This window comes from Oncorhynchus clarkii, unplaced genomic scaffold (genome assembly GCF_045791955.1).
Source record: "Oncorhynchus clarkii lewisi isolate Uvic-CL-2024 unplaced genomic scaffold, UVic_Ocla_1.0 unplaced_contig_5644_pilon_pilon, whole genome shotgun sequence".
Classification (NCBI taxonomy): domain Eukaryota; kingdom Metazoa; phylum Chordata; class Actinopteri; order Salmoniformes; family Salmonidae; genus Oncorhynchus; species Oncorhynchus clarkii.
Window position 1 is genome coordinate 367,501 of NW_027257933.1, and position 25,000 is coordinate 392,500.

The 25,000-nt window shown below is 46.4% G+C and overlaps 1 protein-coding gene across 1 annotated transcript in view; it reads left to right on the forward strand.

Moving 5' to 3' along the window:
• The first annotated feature begins 6,347 nt into the window (after positions 1-6,347).
• The window catches only part of LOC139393706 (neuronal acetylcholine receptor subunit alpha-7-like), a 42,270-nt gene continuing 23,617 nt past the window's right edge, over positions 6,348-25,000 (forward strand). Inside the window, exon 1 of the mRNA XM_071142057.1 lies at positions 6,348-6,595. Coding sequence (XP_070998158.1) covers positions 6,526-6,595 — 70 coding nt within the window. The 5' untranslated portion in view covers positions 6,348-6,525. The remainder of the gene's footprint in view (positions 6,596-25,000) is intronic.

Sequence of the window (25,000 nt, forward strand, 5' to 3'; positions counted from 1 at the left end):
GTTCCTTTCTCACCACAAGAGGGCCACAGTTAGCACTTTTCTATATTTTGACCAGCAGAGAGCAGCAAAGACAAAGGTAAGGAGTCTGTCCATTTATCGCTTAGTAAAGTTGGGACGGACGGTGGCACATTACTATGGTGTCTTTCTATGGTGGCACATTACTATGGTGTCTATTTCTATGATGTCTATTTCTATGGTGTCTATTTCTATGGTGTCTATTTCTATGATGGCTATTACTATGGTGTCTATTTCTATGGTGTCTATTTCTATGGTGTCTATTTCTATGATGGCTATTTCTATGATGGCTATTTCTATGGTGGCTATTTCTATGGTGGCTATTTCTATGATGTCTATTTCTATGGTGTCTATTTCTATAGTGTCTTATCTGTATTCCTATTTCAATGAGTCATTGATCACCTTTGGGTCATAATAATTACACTGAGACGTTTGTATTGTAAAAGTAAAACATTCCCCCAAACTATCTTCAGCATTTTGAATGAGTGCGGCAGGGTAGCCTAGTGGTTAGAGCGTTGGACTAGTAACCAGAAGGTTGCAAGTTCAAACCCCAAACCCCAAGGTACAAATCTGGCATCTGCCCCTGAACAGGCAGTTGACCCACTGTTCATAGGCTGTCATTGAAAATAAGAATTGTTTCTTAACTGACTTGCCTGGTAAAATAAACAAAAATGTGGGACTAACTGATGATTTGAAGTGTGTTATGTTAATATGAAGGAGGGATGGACTCCATCTTGTCTCTGAGTAGTCTGACATCAACCTACTGTTTAATGCTGGAGATCTGAGTCAGGGAGACAGGTGTGTGTGTGTTGTTATTTTTCAGCAGCACCTCTAGATATTCCTAGCTGTCAACCCCTCTTCCATAATTACGCGGCAGACGCCTCACTCTTTCCGACAAAACTCATTTATATTTCATAAACAACCTCTCTGCAACGCTGTTCTACATAACCAGGCCTGGAGAAGGAATGTACATATGACAGTTAGTCTGTTGTTTCAGGCTGGGATGTAGTTTGTTGGCTGTCACCCACAGTAACAATCCCCCTGTGGTAAAGAATCATTATCTGATACAGGAAGATATGGAAGACAGAGTGTCTCGGTCTGTCTGTCTGCCTTTCTGTCTGCCTGTCTGATTGGCTGTCTGCCTTTCTGTCTGCCTGTCTGTCTGCCTGTCTATCTGCCTCTCTGTCTGTCTGCCTGTCTGTCTGTCTGCTTGTCTGTCTGTCACTCTGTTTGTCTGTCTGTCTGTCTGTCTGTCTGCATGTCTGTCTCTCTGTCTGCCTAACTGTCTGCCTGACTGTCTGTCTGCATGTCTGTCTCCCTGCCTGATTGTCTGTCTGTCTGTCTGCATGTCTGTCTCTCTGTCTGCCTGACTGTCTGTCTGCATGTCTGTCTCACTGCCTGATTGTCTGTCTGTCTGTCTGTCTGTCTGTCTGTCTGCCTGTCTGTCTGCCTGCCTGTAGCACACACACACCTTGTATACCCGCGAGCAGGTGTGGGTGGCAGCAGAGAAGTGATACTATTAGATGGTCCAGAAAGGCTGTCTTCAGGGTGAACAAGGTCAGTCTCATTTCACTGTCACTGTCTGCAGTCTGCATGGCCGCTGTGGTGACCTCCTCTCCAAGAGGTCCTCTCCAAGAGGTCTTCTCCAAGAGGTCTTCTCCAAGAGGTCTTCTCCAAGAGGTCTTCTCCAAGAGGTCTTCTACAAGAGGTCTTCTCCAAGAGGTCTTCTCCAAGAGGTCTTCTCCAAGAGGTCTTCTCCAAGAGGTCTTCTCCAAGAGGTCTTCTCCAGAGCTTGAAAAATAAACGTCTTTCCTCCATTCCTCTATTTTGCCTTTTCTGTGGATTGTGTGAAGTCTTTCGAGGTCCTGAAAAAGTCATTTATACTTTATTTATCACATAACATTGATCCTATCGAGATAACATTTTATTTTGAAGGGAGGCCTGCGCTGTCCAGATATTGTAGGGAATTCCCTTATTTTCCCTGATTGAACTCTTGTTTGAAGAGATCTTGAAATCTAAATGAAAAGGCTTGTCATTAACCATCCAGGCCACTTCTTAGAAGATGTCCCTACTTCAACAACAACAGCCAGACAATCCACGTCAAGAAGAAGGTTGGCTGTACTGCGATAATGTAGCGATCTGCTGACCTAACGGGGACAAAGTTCAAGAGGACGCGGCCGGTATACAAGTCCTAATAATGAGCCAACTCATCACGTACTGTAAGTCCTCTCCAACGGCCCTCAAATCTCTCCTTTAACTCTTCAGTTCAGTCCCAAATGCAACCTTATTCGCTATAGTGCCTGGTCAAATGAAGTGCATTTCATAGGGATTAGGGTACATTATGGGATGTGGCCTCCGTCGGCCCAGCCGAGGGGGCGCTGATGTGATGCTAGGTGATGGCGAGCCGCTTGTACATGCAGGGTGAGACCAGACAGAACTGAAGCAGTGCACTTTTTACAGGCAGAGGAGGATGAATGTACCACTGATGATGAGAGACATTTGTGCCATGTGGATGTAGACTGAGACAACAGAAAGAAAGGGAGGAGGGGAGAGAGGGGGAGGGGGAGAGAGGAGGGAGAGTGGGAGAGGGGGAGAGAGGGGAGAGGAGGGAGAGAGGAGGGAGAGAGGGGAGAGAGGGGGGAGGGGGAGAGAGGAGGGAGAGAGGAGGGAGAGAGGGGGAGAGAGGGGGGAGGGGGAGAGAGGAGGGAGAAGGAGAGAGGGGAAGAGGAAGGGAGAGAGGGAGAGAGGGGAGAGGGAGACAGGGGGAAGAGAGGGGGAGAGAGGGGGGGATAGAGGGGGAGAGAGGGGGATATATAAAGGTAGATAGAAGGAATGGAGAGATGGTGAATATGGAATTGAGGGGAAGATTTTTTTTAAAAGACAGAGGGAGAAACCCAGTGGGCAAAAACTGGTTAAATCAACGTTGTTTCCATATCTTTATTCCTGTACACAAGAAAGCAAAGGTAACTGAACTAAATGACTCTCGCCCCATAGCATTCACTTCCGTCATCATGAAGTGCTTTGAGAAGCTAGTTACGGATCATATCACCTCTACCTTACCTGACATCCTAGACCCCCTTCAATTTGCTTACCGCCCCAATAGATCCACAGACAATCGCAATCGCACTGCACACTGCCCTAACCCATCTGGACAAGAGGAATACCTACGTCAGAATGCTGTTGATGGACTATAGATCAGCCTTCAACACATATTACCCTCCAAGCTCATCTGAACCCCGCCCTGTGCAACTGGGTCCTGGGCTTTCTGATGGGCCGCCCCAAGGTGGTGAAGGTAGAAAACAACACCTCCACTTCGCTAAACCTCAACACTCGAGCCCCATAAGGGTGCGTGCTCAGCCCCCTCCTGTACTCCCTGTTCACCCATGACTGCGTGGCCATGCACGCCTCCAACTCAAACATCAAGTTTGCAGACGACACAACAGTAGTAGGCCTGATCACCAACAATGACGAGACAGCCGACAGGGAAGAGGTGAGGGCCCTGGCGGAGTGGTGTCAGGAAAATAACCTCAACGTCAACAACACGAGGGAGCTGATCGTGGACTTCAGGAAACAGCAGAGGGATCATGCCCCCTATCCATGTCAATGGGGCCGCAGTGGAGAAGGTGGAAAGCTTGAAGTTCCTCGGCGTCCACATCACTGACAAACTGAAATGGTCCAACCACACCAACTTCAGGAGGCAGAAGAAATCTGACTTGGCCCCCAAGACCCTCACAAACGTTTACAGATGCACAATTGAGAGCATCCTGTCAGGCTGTATCAACGCCTGGTACGACAACTGCACCGCCCGCCACCGCAGGGCTCTCCAGAGGGTGGTGCGGTCTTCCCAATGCATCACCAGGGGGACACTACCTGCCCTCCAGGACACCTACAGCACCTGATGTCACAGGAAGGCCAAAAAGATCATCAAAGACATCAACAACCTGAGCCACGGTCTGTTCACTGTGCTATCATCCAGAAGGAGAGGTCAGTACAGGTGCATCAAAGCTGGGAACGAGAGACTGAAAAACAGCCTCTTTATCAAGGCCATGAGACTGTTAAATAACCATCACTAGCCGGCTCCCACCCGGTTACTCAACCCTGTTATATAACCATCACTAGCCGGCTACCACCCGGTTACTCAACCCTGTTAAATAACCATCACTAGCCGGCTCCCACCCGGTTACTCAACCCTGTTATATAACCATCACTAGCCGGCTCCCACCCGGTTACTCAACCCTGCACCACCCGGTTACTCAACCCTGCACCACCCGGTTACTCAACCCTGCACCACCCGGTTACTCAACTCTGTTAAATAACCATCACTAGCCGGCTCCCACCCGGTTACTCAACCCTGTTATATAACCATCACTAGCCGGCCCCACCCGGTTACTCAACCCTGTAAAATAACCATCACTAGCCGGCTCCCACCCGGTTACTCAACCCTGTTATATAACCATCACTAGCCGGCCCCACCCGGTTACTCAACCCTGTAAAATAACCATCACTAGCCGGCTCCCACCCGGTTACTCAACCCTGTTATATAACCATCACTAGCCGGCCCCACCCGGTTACTCAACCCTGTTAATAACCATCACTAGCCGGCTCCCACCCGGTTACTCAACCCTGTTAAATCATCATCACTAGCCGGCTCTCACCCGGTTACTCAACCCTGTTAAATAACCATCACTAGCCGGCTCCCACCCGGTTACTCAACCCTGCACCACCCGGTTACTCAACCCTGCACCACCCGGTTACTCAACCCTGTTAAATCACCATCACTAGCCGGCTCCCACCCGGTTACTCAACCCTGTTAAATCACCATCACTAGCCGGCTCCCACCCGGTTACTCAACCCTGCACCACCCGGTTACTCAACCCTGTTAAATAACCATCACTAGCCGGCTACCACCCGGTTACTCAACCCTGTTAAATCACCATCACTAGCCGGCTCCCACCCGGTTACTCAACCCTGCACCTTAGAGGCTGCTGCCCTATATACATAGACACGGAATTACTGGTCACTTTAATAATGGAACACTAGTCACTTTAGTAATGTTTACATACTACTTTACTCATATGTATATACTGTATTCTATTCTACTTTATAAACTGGGTGGTTTGAACCCTGAATGCTGATTGGCTGACAGCCGTGGTATATCAGACCGTATACCACGGGTATGACAAAACATTTGTTTTTCCTTCTATAATTACTTTGGTAACCAGTTTATAACAGCAGTAAGGCACCTTGGGGGTTTGTGGTATATGACCAATATACCACGGCTAAGGGCTGTATCCAGGCATTCTGCTTTGCATCGAGGCTAAGAACAGCCGTTAGCCGTGGTATATTGGCTATATACCACACCCCCTCGGGCCTTATTGCTTAAGTATTTTAGTTAATGCCACACCAACATTGCTCGTCCTAATATTTATATATATTTTTTTATTCCATTCTTTTACTTTTCGATTTGTGTATGTTGTGAAATGTTAGATACTACTGCACTGTTGGAGCTAGGAACACAGGCATTTCACTACACCCACAATAACATCTAAATATGTTATAAAGATGTGATAAATATGTGTACTTGACCAATAAAATAACATTTGATTTGATTTCACCTAAAAAATGAAATGTGACGTTGAATCAACTCGGAAAACTGATTGGGCTTTTGGGTTGTTGTGTCGTTTGTATATCGTTGTATTTTATATTTGTGTGACTGTCCTTGTCAGTGTATTCGTGTTTTTGTTACTTGTCATGTTTAGTGTTTTTATGTGGACCCCAGGAAGACTACCGTAGCTGCTGCTTCTGCTGAAGATAATGGGGATTCAAATCAACCAATAAACAAAGCCCCCCCTGTTGTTGTGACCAATGGGCGCGTTCCTGGCACAAGCCATGTTTTAAAACGGCTGGATCGGCATTTCAAGTATTAGTTAACCACATCATATGTTATAGCAATCTGTCAGTTGATGACACCGCTGATGACGTGGCACTGGTTGACGCCGTGCAACGTTTGAGCAGCGGAACGCGACCGATTTACCAAGAGGGCACACTGGCATGCATTGGCACAGCTGGTTGTGTCATCCAGTATCAGCTGACTGGAGAACGGTGCTTGTACGCTTTCCTGTCCACCGTGATCGGAAACGAGGTGAATTGCCTGACCTGTGGAGCAAATGTTTATCCCCGCGTCCGGCGTTCCTTACTAATAAATAGAGAGTGAAAGGGATAGAATGAGAAAAGACAACGAATGAGAGATAATAATTCGTGTTTCTGCGTTTGAGTTTAGTGAAGTTGTGACAGTTTACAAACGCTAAATAGATTTCCACTTTCATTGCGCTCTCTAACAACGCGAGAGAGAGAGAGACAGAGAGAGAGTGAGAAAGAGAGACAGAGAGAGAGTGAGAGAGAGCGCGCGTCAAAGGTACATCCAGCATCTGTAAGAAGAGTCGCAGCGTCCTCCTCGAGCCGAAGTTTGATCTCTGCGCGCAGACGACGGATTCTAATTCCACAAGTACGATGCGTCATCGGAAGTGTTTTGGATATGTATGTACCGCTGTTTACCTGTGGACGGCGTTCTGCTTTAAAGGTAAGTAGGCGCATGTATATATTTAACATATTTTACGCAGAAAGAAACAACTGTCAGTGCATAGAAGTGTTTCGAGAGATTAAAATTTAACCCCCATCGGTATCGTGATGTTTACATCAATAACTGGTCATTCCATTTGCCTATGCCATTTTTTGCACTATAAAATAAATACATAAACCAAATAAATAGGATACTTGTAGATTATTTAATTGTATGGTAATACTTTTAAGGGAAAGAAAATAATGGAACGTAATGAAAAAAAAGTGGAAAACAAATGGTGTTGATATGATCCAGAGATGTATCCCGAATTGCGAAACGTGTAGAAGTGAGTTACACAGATGTTATGATAATGAAGGCTATCCATCTCACGATCCTTCCTCGTTGGGGTGTGTGTGTGTGTGTGTGTGTGTGTGTGTGTGTGTGTGTCTCCGGCACCATGACCTCCTTAATACTCCTGTAACATCTGTTGTGTATGTCTGAAGGAGCTGGGGCGGGGAGGCACAGACACGCGCTAAAACCAATATCCCGAGAGGGAGCAATATCCTTTACCTCAGCCAGAGCACGATCATCTGGGAATACTGGACTGGGGAATCCACGCCAATAGGTCCGGGATCGAGAGAGGGCGATGAAGCATTCAACATTATGTTTAGACCATCGGGCTACATTTCATTTTTCATGTAGGCCTTTTAATTGATCCATTTGGGTTCATTCGATTTATTTTGATTTATTTTACACTCCCTTCCCTACCTAGGCTGTGTCAGTCCCAAAATGTGCCCTATTTCCTCTGGTCTAAAGTAGTGCACTATATAGGGAATAAGGCTCTGGTCTAAACTAGTGAACTATAAAGGGAACAGGGCTCTGGTCTAAGGTAATGCACTATATAGGGAATTAGGCTCTGTTCTAAAGTAGTGCACTATATAGGGAATATGGTACCATTTGGGACATATTAGGCACCTGAAAATGTTCTACCCCCAAAACATAATACTGATGAACAGTGAATCAAATCACCAGGACTATTTGCATTGACTGTTTTTTTTGGCACTGACTCTCCTTACACTGACTATATGCACACCCACTAGACTCTACCCACACACTCACTAGACTCTACCCACACACTCACTAGACTCTACCCACACACTCACTAGACTCTACCAACACACTCACTAGACTCTACCAACACACTCACTAGACTCTACCCACACACTCACTAGACTCTACCCACACACTCACTAGACTCTACCCACACATTCACTAGACTCTACCCACACACTCACTAGACTCTACCCACACACTCACTAGACTCTACCCACACACTCACTAGACTCTACCACACACTCACTAGACTCTACCCACACACTCACTAGACTCTACCCACACACTCACTAGACTCTACCCACACACTCACTAGACTCTACCCACACACTCACTAGACTCTACCCACACACTCACTAGGCTCTACCAACACACTCACTAGACTCTACCCACACACTCACTAGACTCTACCCACACACTCACTAGACTCTACCCACACACTCACTAGACTCTACCCACACACTCACTAGACTCTACCCACACACTCACTAGACTCTACCCACACACTCACTAGACTCTACCCACACACTCACTAGACTCTACCCACACACTCACTAGACTCTACCACACACTCACTAGACTCTACCCACACACTCACTAGACTCTACCCACACACTCACTAGACTCTACCCACACACTCACTAGACTCTACCCACACACTCACTAGACTCTACCCACACACTCACTAGGCTCTACCCACACACTCACTAGACTCTACCCACACACTCACTAGACTCTACCCACACACTCACTAGACTCTACCCACACACTCACTAGACTCTACCCACACACTCACTAGACTCTACCCACACACCCACTAGACTCTACCCACACACTCACTAGACTCTACCCACACACTCACTAGACTCTACCACACACTCACTAGACTCTACCCACACACTCACTAGACTCTACCCACACACTCACTAGACTCTACCCACACACTCACTAGACTCTACCCACACACTCACTAGACTCTACCCACACACTCACTAGACTCTACCACACACTCACTAGACTCTACCCACACACTCACTAGACTCTACCCACACACTCACTAGACTCTACCCACACACTCACTAGACTCTACCCACACACTCACTAGACTCTACCCACACACTCACTAGGCTCTACCCACACACTCACTAGACTCTACCCACACACTCACTAGACTCTACCAACACACTCACTAGACTCTACCCACACACTCACTAGACTCTACCCACACACTCACTAGACTCTACCCACACACCCACTAGACTCTACCCACACACTCACTAGACTCTACCCACACACTCACTAGACTCTACCCACACAGTCACTAGACTCTACCCACACACTCACTAGACTCTACCCACACACTCACTAGACTCTACCCACACACTCACTAGACTCTACCCACACACTCACTAGACTCTACCCACACACTCACTAGACTCTACCCACACACTCACTAGACTCTACCCACACACTCACTAGACTCTACCCACACACTCACTAGGCTCTACCCACACACTCACTAGACTCTACCCACACACTCACTAGACTCTACCAACACCCACTAGACTCTACCCACACACTCACTAGACTCTACCCACACACTCACTAGACTCTACCCACACACCCACTAGACTCTACCCACACACTCACTAGACTCTACCACACACTAGTCACTAGACTCTACCCACACACTCACTAGACTCTACCCACACACTCACTAGACTCTACCCACACACTCACTAGACTCTACCCACACACTCACTAGACTCTACCCACACACTCACTAGACTCTACCCACACACTCACTAGACTCTACCCACACACTCACTAGACTCTACCCACACACTCACTAGACTCTACCCACACACTCACTAGACTCTACCCACACACTCACTAGACTCTACCCACACACTCACTAGGCTCTACCCACACACTCACTAGACTCTACCCACACACTCACTAGACTCTACCAACACCCACTAGACTCTACCCACACACTCACTAGACTCTACCCACACACTCACTAGACTCTACCCACACACTCACTAGACTCTACCCACACACTCACTAGACTCTACCCACACAGTCACTAGACTCTACCCACACACTCACTAGACTCTACCCACACACTCACTAGACTCTACCCACACACTCACTAGACTCTACCCACACACTCACTAGACTCTACCCACACACTCAATAGACTCTACCCACACACTCACTAGACTCTACCCACACACTCACTAGACTCTACCCACACACTCACTATACTCTACCCACACACTCACTAGACTCTACCCACACACTCACTAGACTCTACCCACACACTCACTAGACTCTACCCACACACTCACTAGTCTCTACCCACACACTCACTAGACTCTACCCACACACTCACTAGACTCTACCAACACACTCCATGAACCTGTGATAGCCAGTGGACTCTGAGAGTTGAGGATTCCCTCCATGAACCTGTGATAGCCAGTGGACTCTGAGAGTTGAGGATTCCCTCCATGAACCTGTGATAGCCAGTGGACTCTGAGAGTTGAGGATTCCCTCCATGAACCTGTGATAGTCAGTGGACTCTGAGAGTTGAAGATTCCCTCCATGAACCTGTGATAGCCAGTGGACTCTGAGAGTTGAGGATTCCCTCCATGAACCTGTGATAGCCAGTGGACTCTGAGAGTTAAGGATTCCCTCCATGAACCTGTGATAGCCAGTGGACTGTAACAGTTGAGGATTTGTGGGATTGTGTCTTGCTGGTTCAGTATGTACCTCACCTTAGCCTTTTGAACCAACCTCCATCCATCATACACAGGTATCACAATTAAGGTATCCAATCATCTTTATGTCTACTGTGAGACGGATATGAACGTTTTTAAAATCACCTCCACCTCATCTCTCAAGGTTATGACTGACTGACCACTGACTGGCCCTCAATTACACATTTTTATGGGGTCGGAAATCAAAAGTTTGTCGAACGATTTTGTATTTTGGAAGTACATTTCAAAATGCGTATTTCCTGTTTCCTGTTGTGAAGACTGTGTAATATCAATTAAAGGAATGTTGTCAGCCTAAATCTTCAGTAAATGATAAATATTGACACCATGTATTTTAGATGGAATCGGGCAGAAGGTTTGGATTGTTAAATGTGTTTTATTTTGTCAATGAAACGTTGTAGGTTGAAACGATACAGTAGCTAAATCTATTGATCGTCTTAATGTTTGTGACTCCCTTGTTATTGGTTCCCGTGCTGAGCTTGTCTGCATACCAAATTGAACCCTATTTCCTTTATAGAGCACTACTTTTGACAAGGGCCCATGGGTCCTATAGGGTTCTGGTCAAAAGTAGTGCACTATATAGGGAATAGGGTGCCATTTGGAACACAGTTCTTGGTTTGGCTCTCCCTGGTGATATCTGATTCTGAAATTAGTTTTTTTACAACAAGATCATCTGGAACCATTTTTAGGATGGACAGGAGACTCCCATCATCCTCAGAATAGTTCTAATGGTGTTGTTCTGTTCTCTGTTTGATTAGTCAATGAAAATAAAGAACTATAGAAGTGAATAGCAGGTTTATGTGGTTGTCTTCTCGTAGCCTCTACGTGTGGCGATTTGAAACATGTCGAGTTGGTCTTTTAGTCACAATGATGTCCCTTGCTTTTTGTTGTTGTGTAAAAACAACACACTGTAAAGAGGTCTTGCGATGCTTTCTAGGATGGAGGAAAGACCAAACTGGTATCCTGGAATCTCTGGTGGTTGTTTATCCCCCCGTCAGTGATGAAAAGCTGTTTGGGCTTAACCCGTAACCTCTGACCTCTGAGAGATCTGTGATGGATTTCATTTAGGTGGAGATGTTTCAGCTTAGTGGCTGGCCCCAGGGCTTTAGACAGATGTTCTGTCCAGTGTCAGTGTGTGTCTTGGATATGACATGTAAAGTGTCAGTTTAATCGTGATGTTGAACATGTATGGCTCATGTTATGGTGTTTTAGCTGAGCCATACAGTGTGTATGATTCTGAGGGTGAGCTGAGATTACACACCTTAATATCAGACTACCCAATGTACACATACCTCATAAGAGGTTGACACAGCAATGAACCCCATACAATTCCCATATGTATCCTGACTCCCATATCTGTTTCTGCTACAGTATATTGTTAACTCCTTAACATATTGTTAACTCCCCTCCCTGATCAACCGATTGCTCAGTTTGGCCGGGCGGTCAGCCCTAGGAAAAGTCTTGTTGGTTACGAACACTCAATTTGTTTGGTGTGACAATGACATACAGTGCATTCATAAAGTATTCAGACCCCTTGACCATTTCCACATTTCGCTGCGTTACAGCCTTATTCTAAAATTTATTCAATTGTTTTTTCCCTCATCAATCTACACACAATATATCTTAGGGACAAAGCTAAAACAGTTTTTTAGGAATTTTTGCTAATTTATTAAAAGTAGAAAACTGAAATGTCACGTTTACATAAGCATTCAGAACTTTTACTCAACATTTTGTTGAAGAACCTTTAACAGCAATTCCAGCCTCTAGTCTTCCTGGGTATGTCGCTGCAAGCTTGGCACAACTGTATTTGGTGAGTTTCTCCCATTCTTCTCTGCAGATCCTCTCAAACTCTGTCAGATTGGATGATGAGCGTCGCTGCACAGCTATTTTCAGATCTCTCCAGACATGTTAGATCGGGACAAGTCCGGGCTCTTGCTGGGCCTCTCAAGGATATCCAGAGACTTGTCCCGAAGCCACTCCTGCGTTGTCTTGGCTGTTTGCTTACAGTCGTTGTCCCGTTGGAAGGTGAACCTCACTCTGGAGCCGGTTTTCATCAAGGATCTCTCTGTACTTTGCTCGATTAATCTTTCCCTCAATCCTGACTATTCTCCCAGTCCCTGCCGCTGAAAAACATCCCCACAACATGACGCTGCCACCACCATGCTTCACCGTAGGGATGGTGCCAGGTTTCCTCCAGACGTGACGCTTGGCATTCAGGCCAAAGAGTTACATTTTGGTTTCATCAGACCAGAGAATCTTGTTTGAGTCTTTAGGTGCCTTTTGGCAAACTCCAAGCAGGCTGTCATGTGTCTTTCACTGAGGAGTGGCTTCTGTCTGGCCACTCTACCATAAAGGCCTGATTGGTGGAGTGCTGCAGAGATGGTTATCCTTCTGGAAGGTTTTCCCATCTCCACAGAGGAACTCTAGAGCTTAGTTAGAGTGACCATCGGGTTCTTGGTCACCTCCCATAATTTATTTTATCAAATTTTTATACATTTGCTAAAAATGTGAAAAACCCTTAAAAATAAATCTTTGTCATTATGTGGTATTGTGTGCAGATTGCGGAATTTAAAAAATATATTTTATCAGTTTTAGAAGAAGACTAACGTAACAAAAAGTGGAAAAAGTCAAGGGGTCTGAATACTTTCCAAATGCACTGTATACAAGAGTTGGCACAAATGGAACTGGGACTAGTCCATGTGCCCTGACTTGGTAGAACCTCTGGGCCCCAGTTCCATGCTATTTATCAGGTCATGTGGTGTGGAAACACTCCTGGCCCTGTAAGAGGAGGATGCATCCCAACAGCCCCCAGCTATGACTGCTGTCTATGACTGGTGTCTATGACTGCTGTCTATGACTGCTGTCTATGACTGTGTCTATGACTGTGTCTATGACTGCTGTCTATGACTGCTGTCTATCAAATCAAATCAAATCAAATGTATTTATATATAGCCCTTCGTACATCAGCTGATATCTCAAAGTGCTGTACAGAAACCCAGCCTAAAACCCCAAACAGCAAGCAATGCAGGTGTAGAAGCACGGTGGCTAGGAAAAACTCCCTAGAAAGGCCAAAACCTAGGAAGAAACCTAGAGAGGAACCAGGCTATGTGGGGTGGCCAGTCCTCTTCTGGCTGTGCCGGGTGGAGATTATAACAAAACATGGTCAAGATGTTCAAATGTTCATAAATGACCAGCATGGTCCAATAATAATAAGGCAGAATAGTTGAAACTATGACTGCCTATGACTGCTGTCTATGACTGTGTCTCAAAAGGCACCTTTATATCGGTAATAGCCAGGCTGGCATTTACATCACTGGTCTATAGATGATCAACTCTTGTATGACATAGTGCTTTTTTAAAGGCGGTCGGCCCACCACATCATAGCAACTTCTGTTTGTTAGACGGAGAATGTCAAGGCATGATTTCCCTCGATGTGAGTGGAGACAAATGAGCGTGATTCTGGATAATGGAATTCATTGAGGTCGTGTATGTACATTTTACACTGTGCCAAGGCTGAAACATCAGGCCTGGTGAATGAACGGAACATGCATCTTGTAGATTGTCATTTAGTTCAGCGGTTGGCCCGTCTAGACGTAACCATGGCGATTGCATTTAGAATGCGGTTGGGTAAAGGATGCATTCTCCGCCTGATGTCACTACCATCAACAACTATCATCATCTGACGGAATGGAAACATCTAGGGAATAGCATATCACAGATCGTTGACGCTGTAACATTTCCCTGTTTAGATTGTATTGTATTGCAAGGCAGCAGTGCACTCAGAGGCACTTAAACTGGCTGCTTCATCGTAACATTAGCCTCGTGCCCCATGAACTAAAATATTTTATTTTAGTACAACACAACTGAATGGTATTGATCGAAGGCGCTTCTCTCGTATGAACATTGGAGTTATGAAGGGAACCTAATGCAGTGAAACTGGGAGACGGGAGCCTTTGAAGTGGAGTTATGAAGGGAACCTAATGCAGTGAAACTGGGAGACGGGAGCCTTTGAAGTGGAGTTATGAAGGGAACCTAATGCAGTGAAACTGGGAGACGGGAGCCATTGAAGTGGAGTTATGAAGGGAACCTAAAGCAGTGAAACTGGGAGACGGGAGCCATTGAAGTGGAGTTATGAAGGGAACCTAAAGCAGTGAAACTGGGAGACGGGAGCCATTTGTTGTAGGTGATTGTTTTGTAGTCCTTTGGCTACGTTGGTTGGTCTCTGATGGTGGATTGGTTTATTTAATAAACATTGTGACATGATGTCACAATGAGTTAGAGGAGGAGAAGAGATGGAAGGAACTAGGGAGGAAGAGGAGAAGAGATGGAGAGAATGAGGGAGGAAGAGGAGAAGAGATGGAGAGAATGAGGGAGGAAGAGGAGAAGAGATGGAGAGAATGAGGGAGGAAGAGGAGAAGAGATGGAGAGAATGAGGGAGGAAGAGGAAAAGAGATGGAGAGAATGAGGGAGGAAGAGGAGAAGAGATGGAGAGAATGAGGGAGGAAGAGGAGAAGAGATGGGGGGGGGGGAGGAGGAGGAAAAGAGATGAGGGGAAAGGGGAGGAGAAGAGATGGAGGAATCCTAAACTAGGTCCCTGGTTATATTACGTTACAGAAATACTGCGGCCCAAATAGCATCCTATTCGCTACATAGTGCAAAGTTTTTGAACAGAGCCCTATGGGCCAATAGGGTGCCATTTGGGACGGGGCCCACCAGTGTATAATCCTGCCCTATTTCTTGCCTTTATGACCTGGTTATGAGCCAGGGATTTTCATCTCTGAAGTACACAACAAACGTCCAAAGGCTGCATCTGAAAGGGCACCCTATTCCATTAATAGTGCACTACTTTTAACCAGGGCCCATCTGAAAGGGCACCCTATTCCATTAATAGTGCACTACTTTTAACCAGGGCTCATCTGAAAGGGCACCCTATTCCATTAATAGTGCACTACTTTTAACCAGGGCTCATCTGAAATGGCACCCTATTCCATTAATAGTGCACTACTTTTAACCAGGGCCCATCTGAAATGGCACCCTATTCCTTTAATAGTGCACTACTTTTGACTAGGTGCAATTTGGGAAGCCCTCGGACTTTCACAGAAATCACATTAGGTGATTTAATACTAACAAAGACACAGGATTTCCTGTTACTCTCTGATTCAATCTGGTTCACTAGAACAGGCTAGGATGTTGCTTTAATCCAGACAAGGTCATGGTTATTCATTTCATTATGACAGCAAATGTGTGTATTCAAACTAATCCTGTATTCATCTAATGTACTTTTCAATACTTGTTCCCTGAATATAGTAGCGACCTTGACCCAACACCTAGCGACCTTGATCCAACACCTAGCGACCTTGACCCAACACCTAGCGACCTTGACCCAACACCTAGCGACCTTGACCCAACACCTAGCGACCTTGGCCCAACACCTAGCGACCTTGATCCAACACCTAGCGACCTTGACCCAACACCTAGCGACCTTGACCCAACACCTAGCGACCTTGGCCCAACACCTAGCGACCTAGCCAAGAGGTTCAGATCTCTTGGCGTTACAGCTACAGTAAGGTCCTGGGTTGACAATCTCAAGGTCACAGGTTCAAGCCCTGGTCTGGACTGACTTCGCTACCATATTGACAAGTATAATGGGATAGATTGGGCTGAGGTACATCCCATAATACACCGTGATCTGTGGTGTAAAAATACTTGAAAGTAATACTTAAGTTCTTTTGGGGGGGGGTGTATCTGTACTTTATATTTATATATACTGTATATATTATTTATTATTATAAAAAATAATGTAAACCCTTTTTCGTCATATCCAATTGGTAGTTACAGTCTTGTCCCATCGCTGCAACTCCCGTACGGACTTGGGAGAGGCGAAAGGTTGAGAACCGTGCGTCCTCCTGCTTGTTGACACTTGGCTTAACCCGGAAGCCGGCCGCACCAATGTGTCGGAGGAAACACTGTCCAACTGGCGACCGGGTCAGCCCGACCCACCACAGGAGTCGCTAGAGCACTATGGGACAAGGACATCCCAAACCTGTCCCTGTGTGTCGCCTCAGGGGTTTCGAGGTCGCAGCCAGCTGCAACACAGCCCGGTATGGAACCAGGATATGTAGTAACGCAGCTAGAGCTGCAACACAGCCCGGTGTGGAACCAGGATATGTAGTAACGCAGCTAGAGCTGCAACACAGCCCGGTATGGAACCAGGATATGTAGTAACGCAGCTAGAGCTGCAACACAGCCCGGTATGGAACCAGGATATGTAGTAACGCAGCTAGAGCTGCAACACAGCCCGGTGTGGAACCAGGATATGTAGTAACGCAGCTAGAGCTGCAACACAGCCCGGTGTGGAACCAGGATATGTAGTAACGCAGCTAGAGCTGCAACACAGCCCGGTATGGAACCAGGATATGTAGTAACGCAGCTAGAGCTGCAACACAGCCCGGTGTGGAACCAGGATATGTAGGAACGCAGCTAGAGCTGCAACACAGCCCGGTATGGAACCAGGATATGTAGTAACGCAGCTAGAGCTGCAACACAGCCCGGTATGGAACCAGGATATGTAGTAACGCAGCTAGAGCTGCAACACAGCCCGGTATGGAACCAGGATATGTAGTAACGCAGCTAGAGCTGCAACACAGCCCGGTATGGAACCAGGATATGTAGTAACGCAGCTAGAGCTGCAACACAGCCCGGTGTGGAACCAGGATATGTAGTAACGCAGCTAGAGCAGCAACACAGCCGGTATGGAACCAGGATATGTAGTAACGCAGCTAGAGCTGCAAACGCAGCTAGAGCAGCAACACAGCCGGTATGGAACCAGGATATGTAGTAACGCAGCTAGAGCTGCAACACAGCCCGGTATGGAACCAGGATATGTAGTAACGCAGCTAGAGCTGCAACACAGCCCGGTGTGGAACCAGGATATGTAGTAACGCAGCTAGAGCTGCAACACAGCCCGGTGTGGAACCAGGATATGTAGTAACGCAGCTAGAGCTGCAACACAGCCCGGTATGGAACCAGGATATGTAGTAACGCAGCTAGAGCTGCAACACAGCCCGGTGTGGAACCAGGATATGTAGTAACGCAGCTAGAGCTGCAACACAGCCCGGTATGGAACCAGGATATGTAGTAACGCAGCTAGAGCTGCAACACAGCCCGGTATGGAACCAGGATATGTAGTAACGCAGCTAGAGCTGCAACACAGCCCGGTATGGAACCAGGATATGTAGTAACGCAGCTAGAGCTGCAACACAGCCCGGTATGGAACCAGGATATGTAGTAACGCAGCTAGAGCTGCAACACAGCCCGGTGTGGAACCAGGATATGTAGTAACGCAGCTAGAGCTGCAACACAGCCCGGTATGGAACCAGGATATGTAGTAACGCAGCTAGAGCTGCAACACAGCCCGGTGTATGGAACCAGGATATGTAGTAACGCAGCTAGAGCTGCAACACAGCCCGGTGTGGAACCAGGATATGTAGTAACGCAGCTAGAGCTGCAACACAGCCCGGTGTGGAACCAGGATATGTAGTAACGCAGCTAGAGCTGCAACACAGCCCGGTGTGGAACCAGGATATGTAGTAACGCAGCTAGAGCTGCAACACAGCCCGGTGTGGAACCAGGATATGTAGTAACGCAGCTAGAGCTGCAACACAGCCCGGTATGGAACCAGGATATGTAGTAACGCAGCTAGAGCTGCAACACAGCCCGGTGTGGAACCAGGATATGTAGTAACGCAGCTAGAGCAGCAACACAGCCGGTATGGAACCAGGATATGTAGTAACGCAGCTAGAGCTGCAACACAGCCCGGTATGGAACCAGGATATGTAGTAACGCAGCTAGAGCTGCAACACAGCCCGGTGTGGAACCAGGATATGTAGTAACGCAGCTAGAGCTGCAACACAGCCCGGTGTGGAACCAGGATATGTAGTAACGCAGCTAGAGCTGCAACACAGCCCGGTATGGAACCAGGATATGTAGTAACGCAGCTAGAGCTGCAACACAGCCCGGTGTGGAACCAGGATATGTAGTAACGCAGCTAGAGCTGCAACACAGCCCGGTATGGAACCAGGATATGTAGTAACGCAGCTAGAGCTGCAACACAGCCCGGTATGGAACCAGGATATGTAGTAACGCAGCTAGAGCTGCAACACAGCCCGGTATGGAACCAGGATATGTAGTAACGCAGCTAGAGCTGCAACACAGCCCGGTATGGAACCAGGATATGTAGTAACGCAGCTAGAGCTGCAACACAGCCCGGTGCTGCAACACAGCCCGGTGTGGAACCAGGATATGTAGTAACGCAGCTAGAGCTGCAACACAGCCCGGTGTGGAACCAGGATATGTAGTAACGCAGCTAGAGCTGCAACACAGCCCGGTGTGGAACCAGGATATGTAGTAACGCAGCTAGAGCTGCAACACAGCCCGGTGTGGAACCAGGATATGTAGTAACGCAGCTAGAGCTGCAACACAGCCCGGTGTGGAACCAGGATATGTAGTAACGCAGCTAGAGCTGCAACACAGCCCGGTGTGGAACCAGGATATGTAGTAACGCAGCTAGAGCTGCAACACAGCCCGGTGTGGAACCAGGATATGTAGTAACGCAGCTAGAGCTGCAACACAGCCCGGTGTGGAACCAGGATATGTAGTAACGCAGCTAGAGCTGCAACACAGCCCGGTGTGGAACCAGGATATGTAGTAACGCAGCTAGAGCTGCAACACAGCCCGGTGTGGAACCAGGATATGTAGTAACGCAGCTAGAGCTGCAACACAGCCCGGTGTGGAACCAGGATATGTAGTAACGCAGCTAGAGCTGCAACACAGCCCGGTGTGGAACCAGGATATGTAGTAACGCAGCTAGAGCTGCAACACAGCCCGGTATGGAACCAGGATATGTAGTAACACAGCTAGAGCTGCGATGCAGTGCCTTAGACCGCTACACTACTAGGGAGGCCTACTATTTATATTTTTGAAATACTTTTACCTCACGACATTCCTTAAGAAAATGATGTGCTTTTTACTGCATATTCCCAGCACAGGAAAATAGTCCAATTCACGCACTTATCAAGAGAACATTTCTGGTCATCCATCCTGCCTCTGATCTGACGGACTCACTAAGCACAAAGGCTTGGTTTGTAAATTATGTCTGAGTGTTGGAGTGGGCCCCTGGCTATCTGTAAATGATGTCTGAGTGTTGGAGTGGGCCCCTGGCTATCTGTAAATGATGTCTGAGTGTTGGAGTGGGCCCCTGGCCATCCGTAAATTAAAATAACAAGAAAATGGTGCTGTCTGCTTTGTTTAATATAAGGAATTTGAAATGATTTATACTTTTACTTTAACTTTTGATACTTAAGTATATTTTAGCAATTACATTTACCTGTGATACTTGAGTATATTTAAAAGCAAATACTTTTACTCAAGTAGTATTTTACTGGGTGACTTTCACTTTACCTTTCACTTTATCTTTACTTTCACTCAAGTATGACAACTATGGAGTTTTTCCACCACTGGCCCTAGATGAAAGGAGGTACATAAATTCAGTTCATTATCATCAGAACGTCTTTTAGGATCAAGTATCATTAAATAACTGGTCATTACAAAGATGATATAAGACATCTTTCCATGTGATAATATCATCAGACAAGACAGTTTTATTGGGTGAATGAATGTGGCCTTCATCCTGTTACTTGAGATGTTGCATTGATATAACAGGACATGTGTGCTTGTGTTTCCATAGAGGCTGATTAGACCTTGTAAGGTCTCGTCTGTCTAGGTATAACGATCCTTAGTAACAGGCTTCAACTACGTGAAATCATTCATGTCAAAGGGCTCTATAGGGAAAAGTACGTCATTGTGTACACAGAAAGACCGCATGTAACAATCCTTAACTATGTGACATGTATTCTACACACACACACACACACACACACACACACACACACACACACACACACACACACACACACACACACACACACACACACGTTATGTTCTTCTATCCTTGCGGGGACCTAAAATTAAATTACATTCAAAATCCTGTTTTACCTAACCCTACCCACTAATTCTAACCCTAAACTTAACCCCTAATCTTAAAATAGCCTTTGTCCTCATGGGGATGTGGGAAATGTCCCCACGAGGGAGAATTTGCCTTGTTTTATTATCCTTGTGGGGAATTGTGGGGATTTTCGGTTCCCACAAGGATAGAAGAACAAGACCACACACACACACACACACACACACTTTTACATACTATTCATTTGACATACTATTTCATCATATACACATGCCATATTACATAGCATTAAACACACTGTCTACACACACACTGCTGAACCTGTGTAGATAGATGGACTCACACTGCTGAACCTGTGTAGATAGATGGACTCACACTGCTGAACCTGTGTAGATAGATGGACTGCTGAACCTGTGTAGATAGATGGACTCACACTGCTGAACCTGTGTAGATAGATGGACTCACACTGCTGAACCTGTGTAGATAGATGGACTCACTCTGCTGAACCTGTGTAGATAGATGGACTCACTCTGCTGAACCTGTGTAGATAGATGGACTCACTCTGCTGAACCTGTGTAGATAGATGGACTCACTCTGCTGAACCTGTGTAGATAGATGGACTCACTCTGCTGAACCTGTGTAGATGGACTCACACTGCTGAACCTGTGTAGATAGATGGACTCACTCTGCTGAACCTGTGTAGATAGATGGACTCACTCTGCTGAACCTGTGTAGATGGACTCACACTGCTTAACCTGTGTAGATAGATGGACTCACTCTGCTGAACCTGTATAGATAGATGGACTCACACTGCTGAACCTGTGTAGATGGACTCACACAGCTGAACCTGTGTAGATGGACTCACACAGCTGAACCTGTGTAGATGGACTCACACAGCTGAACCTGTGTAGATGGACTCACACAGCTGAACCTGTGTAGATGGACTCACACAGCTGAACCTGTGTAGATGGACTCACACAGCTGAACCTGTGTAGATGGATGGACTCACACTGCTGAACCTGTGTAGATAGATGGACTCACACTGCTGAACCTGTATAGATAGATGGACTCACACAGCTGAACCTGTGTAGATGGACTCACACAGCTGAACCTGTATAGATGGACTCACACAGCTGAACCTGTGTAGATGGATGGACTCACACTGCTGAACCTGTGTAGATAGATGGACTCACACTGCTGAACCTGTATAGATAGATGGACTCACACAGCTGAACCTGTGTAGATGGACTCACACAGCTGAACCTGTATAGATGGACTCACACTGCTGAACCTGTGTAGATAGATGGACTCACACTGCTGAACCTGTGTAGATAGATGGACTCACACTACTGAACCTGTGTAGATAGATGGACTCACACTGCTGAACCTGTGTAGATAGATGGACTCACGCTGACTCCCATTCTAATAGTAAGAGCACCTTGCCTTTTTAGGTCCTGATGCACTTAAACAAGTCATGCAAGCTGCTGATTAAGATACACACACACACACACACACACACACACACACACACACACACACACACACATACACTACTGAACCTGTTAAAAGCTCTGTGGAAGAAGCTTTTAACAGAAGTCTCTGGTCCCGTCTGGCCCAACGGCACCGCTGTGTTGAAGAAACACTGGGCTGTTCCCTACACAGCACACTATAGGCCTGCCCTTGGTCAATGGTAGTGCACTATATAGGGACTAGAGTGCCATTTGGGAAGCAGTCCCTGTGTGCGTTTGCCTCAGTTTGACCCTCACAGACAAACACAGCCCAACCTACTAGTGTCCCTCTGGGTCCCAAATGGCACCCTATTCGCTATGGGCCCTGGTCAAAAGTAGTGCACTATATAGGAAATAAGGTGCCATTTGTGGCGCTGACATTTCCTTGTGTAGCTCGTAGCTGTGAAGAGATGAATAAAAATAGATATATTTTTGAACCTCACTAAGATTGACCTACCATACCCCTCAGAGGTCAGGTCTGTTTCCTGTTGCCATGGAGAAGAAGACATCAAAGATATGATGTTTATTGTTCACTTCTTCTTTTTGTCTTTGGAAATAAAGATTAGCATAATTATGTTCTGGTACAAATGTCTAAAGCTGCAATCCATAGCGGGGAAACTGCCACGTCCGTTTGTGGTATTACCACAGCAATAATGTTACTTCTGTTGTGTGCTGTTTGTTCTGTACAAGACCAAGGTAATGTGGATTACAAAGGCATTACTTCTGTTGTGTGCTGTTTGTTCTGTACAAGACCAAGATAATGTGGATTAGAAAGTCATCACTGTGCAACATGCATACAGCTCCATTCTGCTCATAGTAAGTAACGCCTCACTTGGTTCACTAGTACTACATAGTATCACACTCAGATACGCCATCTGTTAGCTTGGCTACATTTCGTAACAACTTCAAACGATCAACCCTGTTTTTTTCCCTTGGACATCATTGCAGGCATGATAGAACAGCAGAGTATGTACTACAATGTTTTTTTTACCACAATGCTGGATGCTCATTTCCTCAAAACAATAACCATAACAAACGTGCTTGGAACGGCCATCTTGGATCTCAGTGTGCCTGGAACGGCCATCTTGGATCTCACTGAGTCTGGAACGGCCATCTTGGATCTCCGTGTGCTTGGAACGGCCATCTTGGATCTCAGTGTGCCTGGAACGGCCATCTTGGATCTCACTGTGCCTGGAACGGCCATCTTGGATCTCAATGTGCCTGGAACGGCCATCTTGGATCTCAGCTGACAATATACAATGTTTGTTCTTTTAAGCTGTTCTGATATACTGACTCACTAACCCAACTTTTGTTCTCTCTCTCTCCTCTCTCGTTCCATTCAAGCACACATACACACTCACTCTCACTCTCACTCACACACTCACACACTCACTGACACACTCACTCACACACTCACTCTCTCACAGGGAAGTGGGTACTATTTGGGACTCTTCAGCAGAAGGCCCTTTGTTTGGTTTATTTTGGTCTCGTTCGCTAATTATCCATTAAGCCATTTAATTACGTGCTCATCTTCGTTAGCCTCCTTGGTAATTGCTGGACTGTGTGTGTGTGTGTGTGATTAGACAACAGAGTCATTTGGGAGACGTTGAGCGATGAAGACCAGGGCCTTTTCAGTCATGAAGAGTTACACAGTTTTAGTTTGAATACCTGAAAGGAGGATTTTCTGAAACGACCAGACTGGAAATAACCGTCATCATTGGTCTCCATCTCAATAGTCAGGAGTGGCTTCCTGTCCTTGTTCCTACTCCGTCATTAACCATGTCAGAGAGTGGAAGATCATATTCCCTGTGTGTGTGTGTGTGTGTGTGTGTGTGTGTGTGTGTGTGTGTGTGTGTGTGTGTGTGTGTGTGTGTGTGTGTGTGTGTGTGTGTGTGTGTGTGTGTGTGTGTGTGTTTAAGCGCCTGCGTGTGTTTAATCTTCGTGTCGTGCCGACATCATGTCAGAGTCACTGATTGGCTGACATGGAGCTCTACTATCCCGACATCATGTCAGAGTCACTGATTGACTGACATGGAGCTCTACTATCCCGACATCATGTCAGAGTCACTGATTGACTGACATGGAGCTCTACTATCCCGACATCATGTCAGAGTCACTGATTGACTGACATGGAGCTCTACTATCCCGACATCATGTCAGAGTCACTGATTGACTGACAGCTCTACTATCCCGACATCATGTCAGAGTCACTGATTGACTGACATGGAGCTCTACTATCCCGACATCATGTCAGAGTCACTGATTGACTGACAGCTCTACTATCCCGACATCATGTCAGAGTCACTGATTGACTGACATGGAGCTCTACTATCCCGACATCATGTCAGAGTCACTGATTGACTGACTGACATCTCTACTATCTATTGATGTGTCTCTTTAGCCTCATCAGAGCATCACTACAGTTGTCAGTCTGACTCCAGTGATGTCAGAGGAACCTAGAGGAAGTAGCTGAGGAAATGGAGTCGTCCGTCAGTTGGCCGACCAACCAGAAACATAGCTTTGTAGTTGTAGTAAATTATGATGATGATGAGGATGATGATGGTGGTGATGATGATGATGAGGATGATGATGGTGGTGATGATGATGGTGATGATGATGATGATTTCACCAGTGGGACCACATATGTTATTGTCGTTGAAGTGTTTAACCGAGAGAGACGGAGGAAAAGAGGGATATTGTGAGAGAGACACAGGGAGAGAAAGGGAGAAAATGAGCAAGACAGACAGGCAGAGAGACAGAAATACAGGCAGACAGACAGGCAGGCAGACAGACAGACAGACAGACAGACAGGCAGGCAGGCAGGCAGGCAGGCAGGCAGGCAGGCAGGCAGGCAGACAGACATTAATATTAATTCAGCTTTTCCAGCTGTCTCATTTATATTGTGTGTAAACCACTTCCTGAATCCACAGTGAATACATCATGAGTAACACCAATCCTCCATGTAAAATATCATTGCAGATCCCAGTGTTAATTTACAACAGTT